At 40.9% G+C, this 20,789-nt stretch overlaps 1 protein-coding gene and 1 long non-coding RNA gene across 3 annotated transcripts in view; one reads left to right on the top strand and one right to left on the bottom strand.

Moving 5' to 3' along the window:
* The window catches only part of CDK2AP1 (cyclin dependent kinase 2 associated protein 1), an 18,095-nt gene extending 15,852 nt beyond the window's left edge, over positions 1-2,243 (bottom strand). Inside the window, exon 1 of one of the 2 annotated variants that reach the window (XM_081893531.1) lies at positions 1,888-2,243. In XM_081893531.1, coding sequence (XP_081749657.1) covers positions 1,888-1,972 — 85 coding nt within the window. In that variant the 5' untranslated portion in view covers positions 1,973-2,243. Of the gene's footprint in view, positions 1-934; positions 1,049-1,887 lie in introns of those variants that run through there. The other variant, XM_081893530.1, reaches the window with a different exon arrangement.
* Positions 1,695-20,789, top strand: LOC309359635. Its single transcript, XR_014163879.1, has 3 exons — positions 1,695-1,739; positions 7,951-8,019; positions 20,445-20,789. It is a non-coding gene; the product is annotated as an uncharacterized lncRNA (long non-coding RNA).

The raw sequence follows: 20,789 nt of genomic DNA, 5'->3' as shown, positions 1-20,789 counted from the left end.
CAGGTGGTCGCCATTACCATTCTAAGAGAATGAGGTGAGTTCCAGCACCTCTTTTTCCAGAAAAATAGCACTGGATATAAGTATTGTAAAACACAGAGAGAGTTTTCTGCAGTTTGCAAGAGGAAAGTTAAACCGAAGGAAACTTTTTTTTGTGTGTGTGGAAGGGGAAGATGTGGAAGAGAAAGGCAAAATAATGTAAAACAGTAGAAACAAAAGTGAAAGTGAAACAGAGGGTTTTCTCCAATGAAGTTCTACTCAAAAGCGGACCCAGTGAAATTAATGGACCTTTGTCATGTTTATTCATTTCAATGGGACTACTAGGAGTATAACTAACACTGAAAACAACCCAGGCTCTCTCTTCACACAAATGACAGGTTTAACTGATAAGAAGATTAAGGTCAAAACACCCAGCTTTTCTAAACAGTAAAGTCTTGTTTAAGGGGCAGTTTACACATCCATGAACATCACTTGGTCACAAGAGGCAACTGGATGTGAGAACGTGCGCTGAAGTAGATATTGGTGACAATGAAGTTTCCCCTGGGGCAATGCCCATCAGTCAGATGCACACGTCTCCAGAATGGCACACTCAACAAGCAGTGAGCCTGCCTTGCAGAATGCCACTCTCAAGGCGTCTCAGAGCACCAGTTCCCAAACTTTTCTGCTAAAGGACCACTTGAAAACTGCTGACAGTCTTGGTGAACTACTTAATGCTTTTCTGGCCTGTCCTAGCAATTCACAACGAAATGCAATATATAATAATATGCTCTTAAATCACAAATCCATGGACACACTGAATGAAGCTTGCTGAATGAAGCAGCTGGGGGAACCCTGGGTCACAGCAAACGTTTTGCATGCAGGTCCCAGGTCCCGTCTGCCGCACCTTCAGTTAAGAGGCTCTCAGGTACCAGCTGATGGGGAGAAAATTATTCCCTACCCAACAGCCTGCAGTCTCTGCCGCTCACAAGACATCGTGATTTGCAATAAGGCCGCTTCCAAAGGTTCTCATCTTCAGGAAAGTGCATGAGATCAGAGGCAGTGTGGTGTAGTGGTGAGAGTGTCGACTAGGACCCGGGAGAGGCCCCGGTGCGAATCCCCTCCACCCCACTCAGCCACGAAGCAGCTCCCTGGATGCGACCCTTGGGAAGCCTACCTCCCAGGGTTGTCGTGGAAGTTACACGCGGAGAGACGGCAGTGAACCCTGAGCTCCTTGGAGGAAAAGGTGGGGTATATATACATAAGCAATAAATAAATGAAAACCGTATCATTTGCGGGGCGCGTGCACGTGGCGGGCTCCCCGAGCCCCTCTCCCTCCTCCGCCCGGCTCCTCGCGCACTTGCGCCCCGCCACCAGCAGCGGCCCTCGCCGAGGCGTGCAGCGCGCCTCGCTTCCTGCCTTGATCCGAATCAATCAGCCGCTCTAGGGAGGCGATCATGGAGGGGAAGGGGGGGGGAGGCGTCAGGACCGATCCTCCACCCGCCGCTCCTTGACCCCCTTCCCCCCCCCCGCCCCGGCGCCCCCGAGCCCCCCTCGCCCAGGCGCCGCCAGTGCCGCCAATGCCTTCCCGGGGCGCAGCCTGGCCGGGGGAGGGGGCTTGGCCGCCCAGCCAAACTTTGCACCCGCTCGGGTGTCCAACGGCGCCCCCCAAAAGTGCATAATGGCGGAGATGAATCAGCTCGGCGGATCTGACCTGAGCGGGGAGGGAGGCGAGAGCCCGTCTCCGGGCGGCGGGGCTCCCCCAGGTATCCAGGGCGCAGCGCGGCGCTGGCTTCGCCTCCGGGGCCAGCGGGGCTCCCTCCCCCCCCTTGCAAGAGGCGAGCCGGTGCCGGATGGCGATCCTCCGTGCGCTTAAGCAGCCCCGGAGAGGGACCGGCGGAGTTGGCGCCTTACCTTGGCTGATGGGAGCCGCCGCCGCCGCCGCGATGTGCGCGGTCAAGTTTGGCTTGTAAGACATGCCGAGCAGCAGCAGCGACATGGGCGAGGGGAGGCGGCGAAATGTCCTGAAATTCCACGGCGCGGCTCCCTCGGGCTCCGTCTGCCTGTCCGCCGCTCCGTCTGTCTTGCCCGAGACTTTGGGGCTTGTTTACTGCCAGAGACAGGCGCACGCCGCAAATATGGCCGCGTCACATATGGAGAGAGAGAGAGAGAGACATCTATATGTACACAGATTGCCGCTCGCTCTTGGGCAGCGCAGGATCGCATCCATGCATCGCGGGGAGGAGGAAGAAGAAGGGGGGCAGAAAGAGGGGAGAGGAGGAGGAGGAGGAGGAGGAGGAGGAGGAGGAGGAGGAGGAGGGAAAAGTTGAACCTCAGCCCAGGGAGTTCTGGAATCCCGTGCAGAAAACGTGCAAGATTTCCCTCCCTCCTCTATTATTGGAAGGAAGGAATTCCATCTACTGCCTAGAGAGGTGCAAGCTTTATTTTCACCATCAGCTTTTTTTACCCCCTTAAAATAAGTTTTCAGAGTTTTTAAAACAAACATTTTGGAAAGAAGTTTTCAGATGCAGCCATTCTTGGAGGGATGATTCAAAAAATTAGGGAGCGCAGGAAGAGAAAGTAAAGGGTGGGCATGGAAGGGTTGAAAAACGTGTACATACTGCTTGGTTGTTTAATCTCCCCACCAATACAAAAAAAAAGCTCAATATCTGCAACAATTTAAAATAAATAAATGCAACCATGGTTTAGGATACAGGAAAGGCTTTAAAGATATTGAATAATAAACACAGTAGGCTATAAAAAAAAAATGTTGTGCTACTTGTGTGGGTGGTACCAAATCCTTTGCTTTTTATATTTTATTCACTTTCAGAACCTATCTGTTTTGTTCCAATAGTTTTATTTTCTCATAGTTTTATTTTATCACCTGTTTGGTCATCTATTTGTAAATTTATCAATCAATACCAGAAATTAACATGGAAATTTTAATTGGAATTTAATGGAAATTTATATAATTAACACAAAACATGACCAAGTCTTAAATATTTAACATCTTGTTTGTAGCAAGGTCCTTGAGAGGGTGGGGCGGGTAGCTTCTATTTGGCTTGGCAGAAGCTGGTTGTCCTTGACTCATTTCAGCCTAGCTTCAAACATGGGTTTATTGATGAAAGAGTTTTGGTAACCCTAATAGATGACTTGCAGTGGGAAGACAGGGAGAGTCTTCTCCTTGCTCTCTCAGTGGGGTTTCATACCATTGAGCATGTATCTTCCTCAAGCGCTGTATGGGTTGAGAGTTTGAAGGACGGTGTTCAGGTGGTCCTGCCCCAACCTAGAGATGACTTTTACTCAACTCCTTGGCAGTTGTCCCAGGAGGGGTCCATCTTGCTCTCCAACTACACAAAGCTATTTGGAGGTGACACCCAGCTGTTTCTCCTTTTCATTGGAATCAGATGAGGCTACTTAATCTCTGAAGGCAGTGATGGGCCACACGATGAGAAACAAACTGGAGGTAAATCCTGACAAGATGCTGTGGGCTGATGGCTCCCAAGCCCAGGAATTCAGTGGGTCACCTGTTCTGGAGGGGGCCTGAGGGCACTGCACCAACAGAGGAACAGGTAGCCCCGGAAGGCTGGGAATGTGACCTCAGCTGAGAAGGTTCTCCACCTTGGCTTATGGCTTTCATGGTTAAAACCAGCAATTTGAATGGGGCCCAAAATTGGACTGGAAACCAGTGCAGATGACAGAGCCCCAGAATAATGTGATCACGATTTTTCTAATATGCATGTTAATGCAGGCTTAATTAATTGAGCAATCAACCAACATTTTGGATGACAGCCCAAATGATAATGATATTTAGCATTTTTATAGCTTTTTCAAGTAGGCTTGACAGCAGATCACAGAAATCTCTTGCCATTTAATCAAATAAATATTAATTAAATTTACATATATTTTCATATGACTCATTATCTGCCATAGTTGTATGCCATTCAGTAACAAAGTTCTTTGGGCACCTTAAAATAAAGAATTTATTTTTAAAAATTAAATACAATTCCCCCTACCCCATAAAATCAAAAGCTACATGCATGCAGCAAAAGACAACAACTACTCACCCCCCCAAAAAAATAAAACAGGCCCAGACTGTATAAGTTATTTAAAGATCTTCACCTGGCACAGAAAAGACAACAAGGATAGTGGCAGGGAAGCCGTTTTGTAGCTGGGGTGCCACTACCAAAAAGACCTTTCCCCCTGGTGATTAGCTCCCTTGCCTTCTTTGACAGGGACACTGGGTGAAGGGCCTACAAAGATCTTAAAAGTTAGGGGGTAGCTTTATATGATACTTTTGAAGAGGAAAAAACTTTTTTGTTTTTGGTTTTTTTTTAAAAGAGCTTTATATTTGAGTGGCAGCAGGCAACATCTTAGAAGCGGCAATTCCTTCCAGTGCAAGTATGAAGAGAAAACTCTTCAGACAGCGCCTGCCATCAGCTGTATTTATATTTAAATTGAAAATAATTAACTTTTAAGTGTGTTAGAAGGCACCCCAATTTATCACCCCTTTTTTCTAAAACCTACTCTTTCTATATCAGCTATCTTATTCAAGGGCAGATTTATTACTCATTATTATTGCATTTTATTTACATACCACGTTGGAACCCCAAAGGCCCCTGAAATAGTGAACAGCATTTTATAACAACATGTTCAACAGAGTACAAAAAAATCATAAACTAATCCGCAAGTGGAACAAAAACATCACAACATTGGTCAAGCAAACAAGAGGGTCAAAGGGTCTCTTCTTCACCCTTCTTTCCACAGGCTAGAAACCTGAAGGGACAATGTGAAATGGTCAACGAGATAAATGACCCCAACTAAAAGTATTCAGGGTGTTCTCAACATTCTATCGGTACTTGAGAGATTCAAGGTGAACAAGTAATCCATGTAATTAACTGCCAAAACTATTTTAAAAAGCAAAATTGGGAATACTTGAAATATTAAGAGTTTCCACAAAAGTGTATGATGTCCTATGCCCATGCCTTCTTAGAATAAGAAGAATGCATCCTTTTTTTACAATAAAATAAAAGAAAGAAGTCAAGAAAATACAACAGCAGCATCTGGAAGTTGTAAAGCAACAGTTAAAAACACAGAATCAAACCAAATTCAGTTAATGTTTGACATGATCTGAGGAAATAAAAAGGGGGTTTTCTGGCACCAATACCACCACCCCACAAAAACAGGTGTCAGGTGCGTTTTATGGGAAGAGCACACCAGAGATTAGGGGCAGAAAACCTGAAGGCTTCCAGATGCTCTTGGACTCCAGCTCCCATCATCCCTGACTCTTGCTTATGCTGGCTGGGGTTGATGGGAGCTGGAGTCTGGACACCTGAAGACTCACAGGTTCCAATCCCTGCCATACCACCTGCCCTCAGCTTGGTGTTTTGACAATGAACATAGGGTACAGGCAGGTGTGTTTGGGTGTATATATATTTAATAATGATTTTAAACTGCTCAGTTGGGCTTCTGAGTGGACAAGCATATAATTGCACTCCTGTTGCCCACATAAAACTGCAGTTCTGAACACATGCACACTATGGAAACAGTGGGCTAACTTTTGAGTAAGTGCATAGGATTATACTGAAAATCTTAACATATGCATTTTGTCTGCTAGATGCTGGGGAAGTCATCTTTAACATTTAAAAGGGAAGTCATCTTTAACATTTTCCTGTTGTAGGAACCAACTCCTAGAGGCTAAGGTCCCTTTGCTCCCCAATAAAATATATGAGGGGGCAAGGTCCCCCCAGAGTTGATGGGCATTGCTATTTAAATGGGGGGGGGGTGTGGTGCATCATAGAATCATAGAGTTGGAAGAGACCACACGGGCCATTGAGTCCAACCCCCTGCCAAGCAGGAAACACCATCAGAGCACTCCTGACATATGGTTGTCAAGCCTCTGCTTAAAGACCTTCAAAGAAGGAGACTCCACCACACTCCTTGGCAGCAAATTCCACTGTCAAACAGCTCTTACTGTCAGGAAGTTCTTCCTAATGTTTAGGTGGAATCTTCTTTCTTGTCGTTTGGATCCATTGCTCCGTGTCCGCTTCTCTGGAGCAGCAGAAAACAACCTTTCTCCCTCCTCTATGTGACATCCTTTTATATATTTGAACATGGCTATCATATCACCCCTTAACCTCCTCTTCTCCAGGCTAAACATGCCCAGCTCCCTTAGCCGTTCCTCATAAGGCATCGGTTCCAGGCCTTTGACCATTTTGGTTGCCCTCCTCTGGACACGTTCCAGTTTGTCAGTGTCCTTCTTGAACTGTGGTGCCCAGAACTGGACACAGTACTCCAGGTGAGGTCTGACCAGAGCAGAATACAGTGGCACTATCACTTCCCTTGATCTAGATGCTATACTCCTATTGATGCAGCCCAGAATTGCATTGGCTTTTTTAGCTGCCGCGTCACACTGTTGGCTCATGTCAAGTTTGTGGTCAACCAAGATTCCTAGATCCTTTTCACATGTACTGCTCTCAAGCCAGGTGTCACCCATCTTGTATTTGTGCCTCTCATTTTTTTTGCCCAAGTGCAATACTTTACATTTCTCCCTGTTAAAATTCATCTCTAATCTGTCAAGGTCGTTTTGAAGTGTGATCCTGTCCTCTGGGGTGTTAGCCACCCCTCCCAGTTTGGTGTCATCTGCAAATTTGATCAGGATGCCCTTGAGTCCATCATCCAAGTCTTTGATAAAGATGTTGAATAAGACCGGGCCCAAGACACACAATAATCTTGTGATTGTTTGTGCAGGGCAGGGCTTACCTGGGACCCCCTAATATTTTATTCAAGTTGGCACCTCTATTTCCTGTTCATGCTTTCAAAAATAACACCCCTAAACCAAATCTACTTAAGAAGATAATAGTGTGTCCTCATTTAAGTATAGAGACAGCCTCATCAATTTAATTTAGCCCTCCTTGATTAAATGGCTCCCCACCAGCCAACATTTAATTGGTTAATTTACCAAACAGTACCAAACCCTAGTGATAGCAGCAATAAACTCCCCAACTCTGCAACCTCCTTGCCCAGGTGCTTCTTGTCAAGAAAACTAGGCAGTGACTTGCATTCCCTTCCCTTCCTTCAGGTTGCTCCCATGACCTGTAGAACTAACAGTTGCCTCTTCTTATCCAACTCCCAACTGAAGGCAGCCCTGTATATAGGGAAGTTTTTTTTTTAAAATGTTTAACGTTTTATTATGTTTTATATATGATGGAAGCTGCTCAGAGTGGCTGTGGCAACCAAGTCAGATGGACACAATATAAATAGTATCATCATCATCATCATCATCAGTGCTTTTTTCTAGGGGGACGCAGGGGGATGCATACCCCTAAACATTTTGTGAATCTAAGTTTGGCCTCATTGAGGGGCAGTATTTCAATACAGTGGTACCTCGGATTACAGACGCTTCAGGTTACAGACTCTGCTAACACAGAAATAGTACCTTGGGTTAAAAACTTTGCTTCAGGATGAGAACAGAAATCATGCTACAGCGGCAGCGGGAGTCCCCATTAGCTAAAGTGGTGCTTCAGGTTAAGAACAGTTTCAGGTTAAGAATGGACCTCCAGAACGAATTAAGTTCTTAACCCGAGGTACCACTGTATGAGTAGGAAATTGAGAGTACCCCTAAACATTTTAAAGAAAAAAGTACATGATGATGATGTTGATACGTCCCTATTTTCATTGGAGAGATATTGGAGGGTATGTGAGAGAGGGACTCGGATGCATTATTGCAGCTAAAAAAGTTATCTAAATAGGAAGGCGACTTTCACCCCTCCCCCAATAATTTTAATTGTTTTTCATTTAAATACAAGAACAACCTCTAACTACAGTAACTTGCCCAATGGTACATTCTTATTAAGTTTCATATGCAGTACATAGTACACAAGCAATACATTTATTTATGTATTCAAGTAGCCTCTCCGCAAAGATTCTGGTGTTGATGATGGTGGAATTAAAATATTTTCCGTCTCACTTATAAAGGACAAGAAAGGAAGTCGGCATCCCACCAAAAGTTTCCATCCATTAAATGACTTTAATTACCCTTCTGTGGTGAGTAAGGCGTTCTGGTAGAGCCACATTCCAAATACTATTTAAGTAGACTTCAATGGGGATTTCTAGGGACTGTTTCCAATACCTTTATTGGCATCACAGTATAAAACATTTCAAGACACTGGGATAATTAAAAGGACAAGGGTGAAGTTGTTGAGGGTCATAAGGTCACACTGTGATTGTGTGCACTTAGATATTCTGCTTCTCCCTGTCTGTTCCCCAAAAGGATGAATCGTTAGGAAACCTTTCGGGTAAGGTTGTGGCTAAAAAGGGGGCTACTAAAGCAGTGATATCTTTGTCCCAGGATCTGCCAGGATAAGCCTCATTTGACTTCTTCTCGGAGTTATAAGCTGGAAGTCCAACATTTTGCTCAGCATCAGTCGGTGCGGTCTGCTGCGTAAAGAGCAATCAAAGAGAATGTGGTCCATTGAACCAGGTACTTCTTGGTTGCAGACACGCAAACGGGCTTGATATGGAGTATGTGAGAATCTGCAGAAGGGAAAGTGAAATATACTCAGAGTCGAGAGTGGATTTCATGCTCTTTATTCAGCTCATAGTGGTGAGGAGGGAATGAATGTCCCCTCAAAGTATCTGCTTTATATACATTATTTACACAATGGGCTGCACGTGATTGGCTAATTCCAGAATTCTCCTGTAGGCCAATCAGGTTGCGGATTCACTTCTATCTGGAGCTGGATTGGATGGCTCCTGCCGACCAATCATACTGCTGCATTGTTCTAGGACCAATCAGACTGCTGCATTCTGAATCCTATTGTTCTAGGACCAATCAGACTGCTGCCTTTTGGATCCTATTCAACTGAGGACATAACAGAAAGCATTTAATCTCATGAGCATAAAGGCTCTTCAATGGGAGGGGAGTAGTAGATCCTTTTAGATATTTGTCACAGGTTCCATAGGGTGTTGTGATACCTAAGGCCTCCGGAGAACAGAATCTTGGAGTATGAGGTAACAAGCGCTGTCTTTCGTGGTTGTAGAGCAGCTGCTTAATTATTTGGAATATGTAACTTTTGTCACATGCTTCAAGGCTCTTGAGAGCAATGCCCAAACGACAAATTTTATCTTGAATTGCTCTATATCATTTAGATGAAATGTGATCTTCAAGCACAGAGGTTAAGAAGGAGTTAGATGTTGTTCTGAAGTGAACTTTCAGCCAGACCTTGATTGTATTCAGCCATGCTTTGGTTTCCATCAGATGTTGACCGGTTTCAACACATAAGGTTAAGTAACTCATGCATTTAGGGGCACCAAGGATCTTACAAAGAAAAGTCGCTTGAATTTGTTGAATTTCTCTATTAAATGCTTGTATCCAAATTGGAATGCTGGACAGTAACTGAGAAAGGACCTTGGCATTAAAAAATATTTATTGCAGAAGAGACCATCTGGTTGCCTCTGAGGAAGAAAAAATGAAGAATCGCAGATGTGGTGCATTTTGCCTGGATGATCATTCGGCATCTGTGTGTTGTCCAGTTTCAATTTCACTGGTAGAATATCCCTAGGTATTTGAAATATTTTACCTGGTCAATGGGGTGATTATCTAGTCTCCATTTGACAATTTGATGACTTTGAGAAAAAAATCATAATTTTAGATTTTTCGTAATTAATTCCCAGGGAGTTGATCTGGCAGAAGGAAGAAAACAAGTTCAGAAATCTTCTAAGGCCGACCTGGGTATGAGAAAGAATTGTAGTATCGTCCGCATATAAAACAGTTTTATTTTATGTTGGCATAATGTCGGTGGATGCCCATTTACATCCTTAAAGCGATGAGCCAGGTCATTTAATAAGTGAGGTGCCAAGATGCATCCTTGCTTTACTCCTTTGGTTATATTTATTCTTTTTATCAGCTCGCCTTTAGAGTTACATTTAATTTGACAGAATGTAGCAGTATGTAATTTTTTAATTAAAAACAGCAGGCATTGGTCAATTCCCATTTTACATTATTTGTGCCAAAGTAGATCACAGGGGTCAGAAGCTCTTTTAAGTCTAGGAAGGCGGGAAGAGAAGCCTGCTGGATGGAAATGGGTGGGTGGGGACTTCCGGTTTGGATCGCAAGCAGCAGGGAGCGCGGAGAAGCCTCACGGGGGCTTGGGGGCAACGCAAGGGCATTGCGACCCCCAAAATCTCAAGGGGGACAAGCTGTCCAGCAGCGTTGGAGTAGTTCCGACATTTTTTCAGGTTGTTTTTTTTTTTTAAGGACTCGAGAGCGACAGGACTGAGAAACACAAATGGTAAGCTCTGCGGACCCCGTGTTGCGATGCCTCTAGCTCCCACTGGAAAAGCGACAAACCTCCGTAACTTTAAGAACAGAACCCTTAGTGTTTTTGGAATAATTCTTGCCTAAAAATTTGGATTATACACTAAGTGAACTCTGGATGTAAAAGGATTTAATTGAGGAGCCCGACCCGTTTTTTGGAGTGCAAATGGCGCAGGATATATAGCCATAAGAGTGAAGAAAGGAAGTGATTAGTCACCCGCTGTAGAAACAGAAAAGTGAAAGTCCTCAGAAACTTTTAAGCGAGGCAAAGGAAACTAAATAATATAAAAGTAACGAAGAAGACCTTTAGAGACTTTGTATTCTTTCTGGGGAGAGCTTTAAAATAGAAGAGAAAGAACTGAACAGAGTGGTTACAAAGAGTGAAATACTTCGAAGCCTTAATCCTTAATACGGAAATATAAGGGGGAAGGAGGGGAGAAGAAAGAAGACAAAATAAAACACAAAGGCTTTAAAATAGACATTAAATAATAATCTCCACTTATTGTTTTGTTTTGTTTTTTAATCCTGAACCCCCTATATTACAGCTTGGTAATTGATAAACAGGAGTGTAAATTTTTGCTTTTTTTTTCCAAACCTCAACTTTGGACTTTAACCTCCCCCCCCCCCCCGAACTTAGATTTTTGACTTCTTCTTCACTTCCTTTTTCTGAGTCACCTGGAACCCTACATTAATTGAACTTATAGGGCTATATACATATCTTTATTTGGATACTTATATTTTCTCTTTGACTGATTGGATTAAACTCTGAATACCCCGGAATCTCAAAGGTTGGAGCTTTTTGAAATGGAATTATATACGAACTAAGTCATAGAGGGGTATATTTAAGATTACTGGGGTATATACTCCCCTCCATTTGACAGACTGATTTTGGATCTCTGCGTCTCTTTTCAACATAACTCAATATTGGATTAAGCCAGCAAGTGGCTGAAAAGCATAGAATTTAAAACTTAAAATAAACAACCCTTCTTCTCTACCTTTTCCTTTTTTTGGAGGCCTAACTGTTTGGAACCTACCAGACCGCACATTAGAGACTACACTTATTATTTATTTATTTATTTTATATTTTTACTCATCCATTTTTTCCCCTCTACGGACTGTTTTGGCGCTTTTTGTCCCTTTCTGGATACAGAAGAAATTTATTTAGACTGATTTCCAAATACTGATTCCCTCTCTTGATAAAATATTTGAATTGGATTAAGCTAACCAAGTGGTTGAAGATCAAGTAAAAGAACAGGAAGCCATTATCTAAAACAAAGTCAGATATATGTTAAATTTATGATTTTTCTAATGGTTACTTTACATAAAGTCTTTCTTGTAAGATTAATATTTTATTAACGGTCTTCATATAAGGCCCTTATCATTGCATAAATAATAATTTCTTAATAAGATTATTACTGAATCAATTCAAATTAACCTGTATTAATTGTGAATTTACCTTGGACTTTACCTAAATTTGGAGTTTTCAGATTTTAAGTTTATAAATTGGGATTTTGATTTGGGAAACTAATTGATATTTGGGACTTTAGATTTGGAGTTGGAAATTCTACAAGCTAATTTTGAATGAATAGCATCTTTGTGTATTTGTATGGACCTAAAGGGACTGAGAACAACCTGATTTGTCATATTCACAGAACTACCTTATACGTTTATTTTTTGATTTCTATTGGTAAATTTTTTGGGGGGGGATTAAATTGTTTAAGAAAATGCTGTTGAATATATTGTCTGATAATTAATTAAAACTGGTTAAGATTGTGCGCCCTCTAAGGGAGAGAACAAATATTAAAAGAAACTAAATTTAAAAAGTTGAGAAGGAAAAAATGTCTGGGGAAAACGGGAAAAAGATAAGAGGAACACCATTAGATAGGAAAGCATCCCGACAAGAAGAAATCAAGGACTTAGATATCCTATGGCTAAAAATAAAGGAAGAATTCAAACAGAGTGAAATACATATGGAGAAAAAGCTAGGAGAGATGCATGAGTTGATAGATAAGAAAATAGAGGGAGCAGTAGGAGAACTGTCAAATAAAATTAAAGACAAGACTTGACAGTTTGGTCAAAGACCATGGAAGAAACAAACAAAAAAATACAAAAAGATATGAAAGAACAAAGGAAGGAGACAGATAGGATAAAAGATGAAATAGGAGAACTGAATAGAAATCAAGATCAAGTTTTGGATAATTTAGCGATGATTGAAATGAAACAGAAGCAGCTAAATTTAAAATTTAGAGGAGTAGGAGAAGAAATAAATGAGAATATTAAAGAAAAATGACTAAAGAGCTATCGAAATGTTTAGAAATGAAAGAAGAGGAGGTTGCCTATACGATGGAAAACGCATTTAGAATAAAAAAAAGGTCTAAATAAGTAAAATAAAAAAAGTTCCAGGAGATTGCCTAGTTATATTTAATTCAATGGAGATGAAAAATATGATATTAAGAACAAGTTATCAAAAGAAATTAATCATCGAAGGCAGACCAATCATCATCTTTAAAGAGATACCAACTAGACTCCTACGCAAAAGAGAAGGTTACAAACAGCTAGTAAGTGTGTTAAAAAACAATGGTATACAACATAGATGGGAGTTCCCTGAGGGGATCTCCTTTTTCTATAAAGAAAAAAGATTCAGAATTACTGAGACCCAAGAAGTGAGGAAATTTCTGTGTAGATATGAGAAAGATCTTGGAAAAGTAGAGGAGAGATATGGAGGAAGAAACGGAGACCCAGAGGAGAGAAGAAGGAAAAAAGGAGAAAGGAAAAGAACAGGAAGATAAAGGAAGGGAAGAAGAAGTAGAGGAAGAGGAAGAGGGAGCAGCGGAAGAAGAAGAAGAAGAAGAGGATACAGAAAACAAAACCACTCGAATCTAAATTATTCGTTATTTGTAGATTGGAAAGTAAATACAATAATGAATCTGAAAATTTTGTGATGGAATGTGAACGGTTTGAATGAAAAAACCAAAAGGAATAAAATCGTGAATGTTTTGAAAAGAATGAATCTTGATTTAATCTGTATACAGGAGACACACGTGACTAAAAAACATAAACATATTCTGATAAACAAAAAATTAGGGGTTGAGTTTATAAATTCTATTGCGGGGGGAAAAAGAGGGGTAGCGATATATGTCAAAGAAAAATGGGAACCCAAATTAATCTGCAAAGACGATGAAGGAAGGATTTTGGGGGTACAAATTAACTTCCAGGGTGAAAAACTTAATGTGATAAACATATATGCCCCGAACCTGAATAAATTGGAGTTCTTTAAGAAACTGGAACTGATATTACTGGAGCTAGAGTGTAACAAGACGATATTATTGGGAGACTTCAATGGAGTGCCATCACCAGAAAAAGACAGAGAATCAGAAAAGAAAAAATGTAATCAAGGGAAACTGCCAAGATCCTTTAACAATCTGGAGGAAAATTTAGATTTAGTAGACATCTGGAGATACAAACACCCAATAGAGAAGCAATTCACCTTCTTTTCAGAGCCACATAAGAGCTGGGGCAGAATTGATCAAATCTGGGTCTCAAGAGAACTCACATTAAGAACTTCAAAGTGTGAAATCCAACCTAGAACCCTCTCTGATCATAATTCAATAGTTTTCGAAATAAAAGGTGTATCACAGGGCGGGTTCAGATGGAGAATGAATGAATATTTATTAGAAAGTGAAGATGTTATTGAAAAGGCCAAAGCCACCTTAAAAGACTATTTCAGTCTGAATCTCAATAAAGAAACAAGTATAGATGTAGTCTGGGATGCCAGCAAGGCGGTCCTAAGAGGGTTTCTTATTCAGCAAAATAGCTATAAGAGGAAAGTAAGAGAAGAAAAGAAAGAGGAAATCCTTAGTCAGCTAAGAGAATGTGAGAAAAAATTAATAACAAACCCGGAAGATGACCAAAACATAAAAATAATAAAAATGTTACAAACGCAGTATTCAGTACTAACAAGTCAAGAAAGTGAATGGAAAATTAAGTTAATGATACAAAAATATTTTGAATCAGCTAACAAAACAGGTAAACTATTAGCTTGGCAACTGTGAAAAAGACAAAAACAAAATGTAATAAATAAGATAAAAACAGAGGAACAATTGATAGAAGATCCAAAAGAAATAAAGGAAATTTCCTCAAATTTTATGAGAAATTGTACAAAAAGGAAGACGAAGAGATAACCCAGATAGAAGAATAGTTAGAAGACTACAGTCGGAAGACCATAACAGAGGAAGAAAGAACTCAATTAAATAAACCTATAAAAGCAGAAGAGATCCAGGATGCGATTAGGAAGATGAAACCAGGGAAAGCCCCGGGACCGGATGGACTGTCAGCTAAATATTATAAAGTATTAGAAAACCAACTAACGCCAGTGCTATGTGACATCATAAACAATATATTAAGAGGAGGTAGGATACCAGAGACATGGAAATAGGCCCACATTACGATGATCCCTAAACCGGACATGGATAAATTAAATATAAAAAACTATTGACCTATATCACTATTAAACAACGATTATAAAATTTTTGCAGAGGTGATGGCAAACAGACTCAAAAAATTCCTAGTAAATTTAATACATAAAGATCAAGCAGGATTCCTCCCAAATAGGTTACTCAAAGACAATGTAAGGCATATCATAAACATAATTGAATATCTGGAGTGTAAGAATGAGGTACCTGCGGCGCTGATTTTCATCGATGCAGAGAAGGCATTCGACAACGTCTCATGGCTGTTCTTATTAAAAAGTATGGAGAAAGCAGGGCTAGAGGGCAAATTTATGGAAGGAATAAAATTGATTTATTCGAACCAATCTGCTAAACTGATTATAAACAATAATCTAACAAATTCATTCAAAATTGAAAAAGGAACAAGACAGGGATGCCCTCTATCCCTGCTTTTATTCATTATGGTATTAGAGGTAATTACGAACAAAATAAGAGCCACACCAGAGATTCGAGGGGTCAAAGTTGGAACGAAGGAATACAAACTAAAAGCGTACGCAGATGATCTGGTGCTATCCCTAGAAGAACCGCAGGAGAGTGTTAGTAAGGCCTTGGAGATATTAGAAGAATATGGCAAATTATCCGGTTTTAAATTAAACAAATTAAAGACAAAAATGTTGATTAAAAATTTGGGAAAAGATGAAAGAGAAAAACTGGAGATACAGAATGGAATCAAGGTGGCAAAAAAATTAAAATATTTGGGAATTTGGCTAACCACAAAAAAACATAAATTTAATTCAGGATAATTATTCCACAACATGGAAGGAGATTAAAAAAGATCTAGTTACGTGGAACAGAGTAAAACTTTCATGGGTGGGAAGGATGGCGGCAATAAAAATGAACATACTCCCAAGAATGATATTTTTGTTCCAAAACATCCCAGTGATTAGAGGTTCCTCAATGTTTAAAGATTGGCAAAAAACTCTTTTGAAATTTATATGGCAAGGGAAAAGACCGAGAATTAGATTCAAATTACTTACAGATCAGAAAGAAAGAGGCGGATTCTCGGTACCCAATCTGAAATTATACTTTGAGGCCTCCTGCCTCTGCTGGATCAGAGATTGGAAGACACCGATCTGTTAGACTTAGAAGGCTTCAACAACAGATTCGGTTGGCATGTCTATTTGTGGCTAAATAAATAAAAGGTACACAAAGGTTTTTCAAACCACATTATTAGAGGGCCACTATATGAAGTTTGGGAGAAAAATGAAAAACTTCTGGAATGGAAAACACCCTGGTGGTTATCACCAATTGATATTTTAACAACCAAAAAAGCAAATATGGAAGGAGAAAGACTGACATATGAAGACCTACTGATAAGATCAGTGAGTGGATGGAAATTGAGAACATATGAGGAGTTGAAAGACAAATTAACAGGCTGACTGCAATTTCATCAAATAAACGCAGTATGGAAGGAAGACAAAAAAGTAGGGATAAACGAGAAAAAATCTAAATTCCAGATAGAAATAATTGAAGGTAAATCCAAGTTATTATCTAAAATGTATAACATATTATTAGATTGGGACACTAAAGATGAAGAAATAAAGGAGGTAATGACAAAATGGGCAATGGACTTGGGATACAATATAGAATATGATAAGTGGTTGAAATTATGGACTAGTGGAATAAAATTCACGGCATGTGTCTTACTCAGAGAAAATTTGGAAAAAATGATGTATAGGTGGTACATCACACTGGCAAAACTAGGGAAAATGTACAAAACAGGAAATAAGGCTTGCTGGTAGTGTAAAATCAAAGAAGGCAATTTCTACCATATGTGGTGGACCTGCGAAATAATGAAGAAGTTCTGTGAACTTATTTATAATGAGTTAAAAAGAATATTTAAATATACCTTCCCTAAAAGACCAGAGGCCTTCTTACTAGGAATAATTGGGGATGAAATAAAAAAAGAAGATAAGACATTATTCCAATATGCCACAGCCGCCGCTAGAATATTAATTGCACAAAATTGGAAAAGTCCAAATACCCCAACGATCAGAGATTGGCAAACAAAATTATATGAATATGTTGATTTAGCAAAAATGACACAAAAAATCAGAAACCAAAAAATTACAAAGTTTATTAGTGACTGGAATAAATTTATGGTATACATTGAAGGAAACCTAAAAACTATAGCAGGTTTGATATAAGTCTTACGACGCATAAACCATTAACAATTAATAGCTGCAGAAAAAATAAAGAATTTTTATCAAGAAGCCCGAAATCGGGAGGGAAGGAGGTCAATGCGTGTGGAGAGGAAAGGTTTAAATATCTAAAGATATAAAGAATTAAGGAAGAAGACAAAGAACTGTAATGGATGTTATTTTTGTGCTATGTATGGATATTTCTTTTGAATTTGTTGACTTGGTTTTTTTCCTTTTGGTTTTTTTAAGAGAAACTCAATAAAAAGAATTTTTTAAAAAAAAAGTCTAGGAAGGCTATGCAAAGTTCCTTCCTCCCATTTTCCATGAATTTTTCCGTGAGGTGTGAAAGGACTATGCAGTGATCAGTGGTTGATTTGCCATGGCAGAAGCCTATTTGTTCGGGCCCAAGGATCTTGTTAGATTTCTTTCCAAATATCATGTATACATCTTGCCAAGGTTTGATAGGAGACTTATTGGACAGTAATTCTCAGGCAGATTTGGGTCACCTTTTTTTAATATAGAAGTGATGATGGAGTTTAGCCAAACATCTGGTAATATCCCAAATTTGTCAATTAAAGTAAATAAGTTGGCTAATAGAGGGGCCCACCAATCTGGAATGTGCTTAAAAAGTTCACCAGGGATCCCGTCTGGTCCTGGGGATTTATTTGATCTTAACTTCTTGATTATTGAGAGTATTTCATCTGGTTCCACTAGGGTCCAGTCTGGAAGATGTGCATAACTGGGCCCATTTTGCATAGCTGATAGATTCGTTGGTGCTGTAAATATTGCAGAATTGTGATTGCAGAATAGTGCACTATTGCAGAATAGTGATTAAACCAGCTAGAGGCAGGTGATTGTTTGGTTGCTACCACCTTGAAGGGCACCAGAAACTATCCTCCATAATTCCTTGCTGTCCTTTGCTTGAATTGCCCTGAGCAGATGATGCCAACGGCCTTCGTAGAAAGATTTCTTTTTCTTATGGAAGAGCTCTGAAAGGTTTTTTTCATATTAGGTATTCTTTTAAATGGCTCGGGTTCTTCCTGGATTGGAATACAGTGGCACCTCTAGATGCGATTGGGATCCGTTCCGGAGCCCCGTTCGCATCTAGAAGCAAATGTAACCCATGCCCGTGCGTCTGCGTGGATCACATTTGGCGCTTCTACGCATGCGCATGACGTCATTTTGAGCATCTGTGCATGCGCAAGTGGTGAAACCCAGAAGTAACATGCTCCGTTACTTCCAGGTTGCCGCGGAACGCAACTCGAACGTGCTCATCCCAAAACATATTCAACCCGAGGTATGACTGTAGTTGAAATGCTCGTCTCAGAAGAGATTTCTCATGATGGCATTCTTTGTCAAACCATGAGACAGCTTTACGTGTTTGTCAGGCTATTGTTAATCAGGCTGCTGCTAACAGAATAAGTAGTAAGTCTCTGCATTTAAGGTTATTGTTTGAATTTGGGTCTAATGATAATAAGGCGAGAACTGAGGTGGGTGAGACATTGCTGCATAATGTGAATAAAATGTGAAATAATGTGAACCACCTTTTTCCCTGCAACTCCACCAGGCATGAAAACAAAGGTCTCTCTCTCTCTCTCTCTCTCTCTCTCTCTCTCTCTCTCTCTCTCTCTCCAACCTTTCTAGCATAGGGGAGAGAGAGACATTGGTGTTTATTTTGGCTATAGGAGGGGCAGTTTGTAAAACACTTAATTTTTTTAGGTGGCCCTTCTGTAATATTTTGAATTAAACTAGATTAGGATTGTATTCAGCTAAATCCAACTCAGAGTATACCTATTTACATTAATGGGCCTCATCCTAATTTCAATGGGTCTTCTTTGAGTAGGACTTAGCTGGTTACAACCCTAACATTTATAAGAAGTGTGGAGTTGCCCTGTTCATTGTTCCACTCAGCATATATGCCCTATTTCAAGATACTCCATTCCATCCATCCTCCTAAGAGTCAACATCCCATGGACACTAAGCATGCTCACTCTTCATTTGGCTACGTAGGCCATTTCCTTGTCCACTTTAGGGTTTGTTTGTTTTTGTTTGTTTGTTTGTTTGTTTTAAATGTTGATGTTCTGCAAACCTCAGGACTTCACTGAGTGTATGTCCCATCCTGTGCAGAGGTAGTGAGTGCCATTTTGGCTGCAAATGCACTGGCACCCGTGCATTTACTCCCTTCCCACAGGGCATGCTTGCAAGAAGGCAGGTCCAGTGAGTGAGTTGTGCAGATGTAGAACATGCAACTCCCTCCAAGGATGAGCAATTCTGCTAGGTCTTTGTATCAGGATGGATTAATGCATACTTGATACAGGGATAGGCCAAAATTCTCTTCCGCAATGAAGCGTGGAAGTAGTTACCGGTAATCATGCAGAGCTGTAACAGACAGCCTCTTCTGAGATGAGCAACTGGCCTAAGAAAATGCTCTCTTGCTTCTCAAGGCACAGAGTTTGAAAATTTCTGATTGACATAAAGTTAAATTAAGAGATGCATACCACAAAATACTGAGTCTCTCTGCTGAACTCTTTAATTCTAAAGGATTCTGACGAAAGCCGTGCCAGAGTACTTAAAATGAACAAAAGATAACAGGCTTGGAGGTTTCCTGAAAATTGGGAGTTGGAAAGTGGGTGCACACTTTGTTTTGAGTGGTTTGTAAAACACATGTCATTGACTTGTAAAGATACTTACAGAGTGTCTCAGAAGCTGTTGATTTGTGATGCTGAAGGCAGCAAAATTATTGGTTGCTGTAGCTTTCCTTGTGGGATTTTCCTCCTTGGGTGCCAAAATACCTTGCTTGGCCTTGGGTACTATACACCTTGATTGATTGTGTAGGACAGGTGTGTGTTGGGGGGAGTGCCATTTGGTGCTCCACCTTAGAAGAAGGAAGTTTTACACTGGTCCCAAGTGCAACTACAGAGCTGGTATAGTCTTCTAGGCAAATAGATATTTAGTCAAATGCTTAAGCCAGGCATGTCCAAAGTCTGTTCCAGGGGCCTGATGTGGCTCGTTGGTTGGTTTAATCCAACCCCTGTGGCAGTTTATTTCCTGGGGTAAAATCCTAAAAAAACCAAACTCCAATCCTAAAAAAAGGTTAACAACTTTGGTCAGCCCCACGGCCCTTCACTTCATGAAATCTGGCCCTCTTTGAAAAAAGTTTGGACAGCACTGGCTTAAGCTTTAAAGCTGTAGGCCAGAGATTGTTGGGCTATCTCAACTCCCATCAGCCATTCTGGCTGACGGTCTGGGACAAAGGCTTCTGTAGCCCAGAAACACACCCACAAATCGTGTTCTAAACAACCCAGCTTACATTTTAAAAGCCGTTTTGATGCTGGGATTGTCAAAACAATTGGCATCAAATCTTCGCAAATCATTATGTTGCAGCAATTCCTATAATCCTTGCAAAGTACCGAATCACAGAGGAGGCGTCTACTATCCAAACAGGAAGTTTCCTAGTGGATTGCACACCTTCTTTAAACCTTCCCCTTCCTTTTTTGTTCCTAGAAGAGTCTTCACCAACATGGCCTCTGCATATTTCATATCCTCCAAGTGTCCTGATTTGCTAGTGCTGGAATTACAAAAGCAATCCTGGCTTCTGCTTTGATCCCAGAACGTCCCAATTTCCCCTGCTGAGCTTAGGGGGAAAGGATGAGCCACCCCAAACTGTGACTGTGAGGGAGCACCCCTTTGCCTCTCCTGGTGCTGCCGGTCTCCTCCCCATGGCAGCTTTTAGTGGCTGCCGGAGAGCGGGTGAGGAGGAGGAGGAGAGGCGGCCACTGAGACCCAGCCCCACATGACACACGGGCTCTGAGAAGGCAGGGCCACCCTGGGCAGGAAGAAAGGGGGAGA

This window comes from Podarcis melisellensis, assembly GCF_964234715.1.
Source record: "Podarcis melisellensis genome assembly, chromosome: 16".
Taxonomy (NCBI): Eukaryota; Metazoa; Chordata; class Lepidosauria; order Squamata; family Lacertidae; genus Podarcis; species Podarcis melisellensis.
The sequence above is the reverse complement of the archived record's forward strand: the minus strand, read 5'-3'. Positions and strand labels throughout refer to the sequence as shown.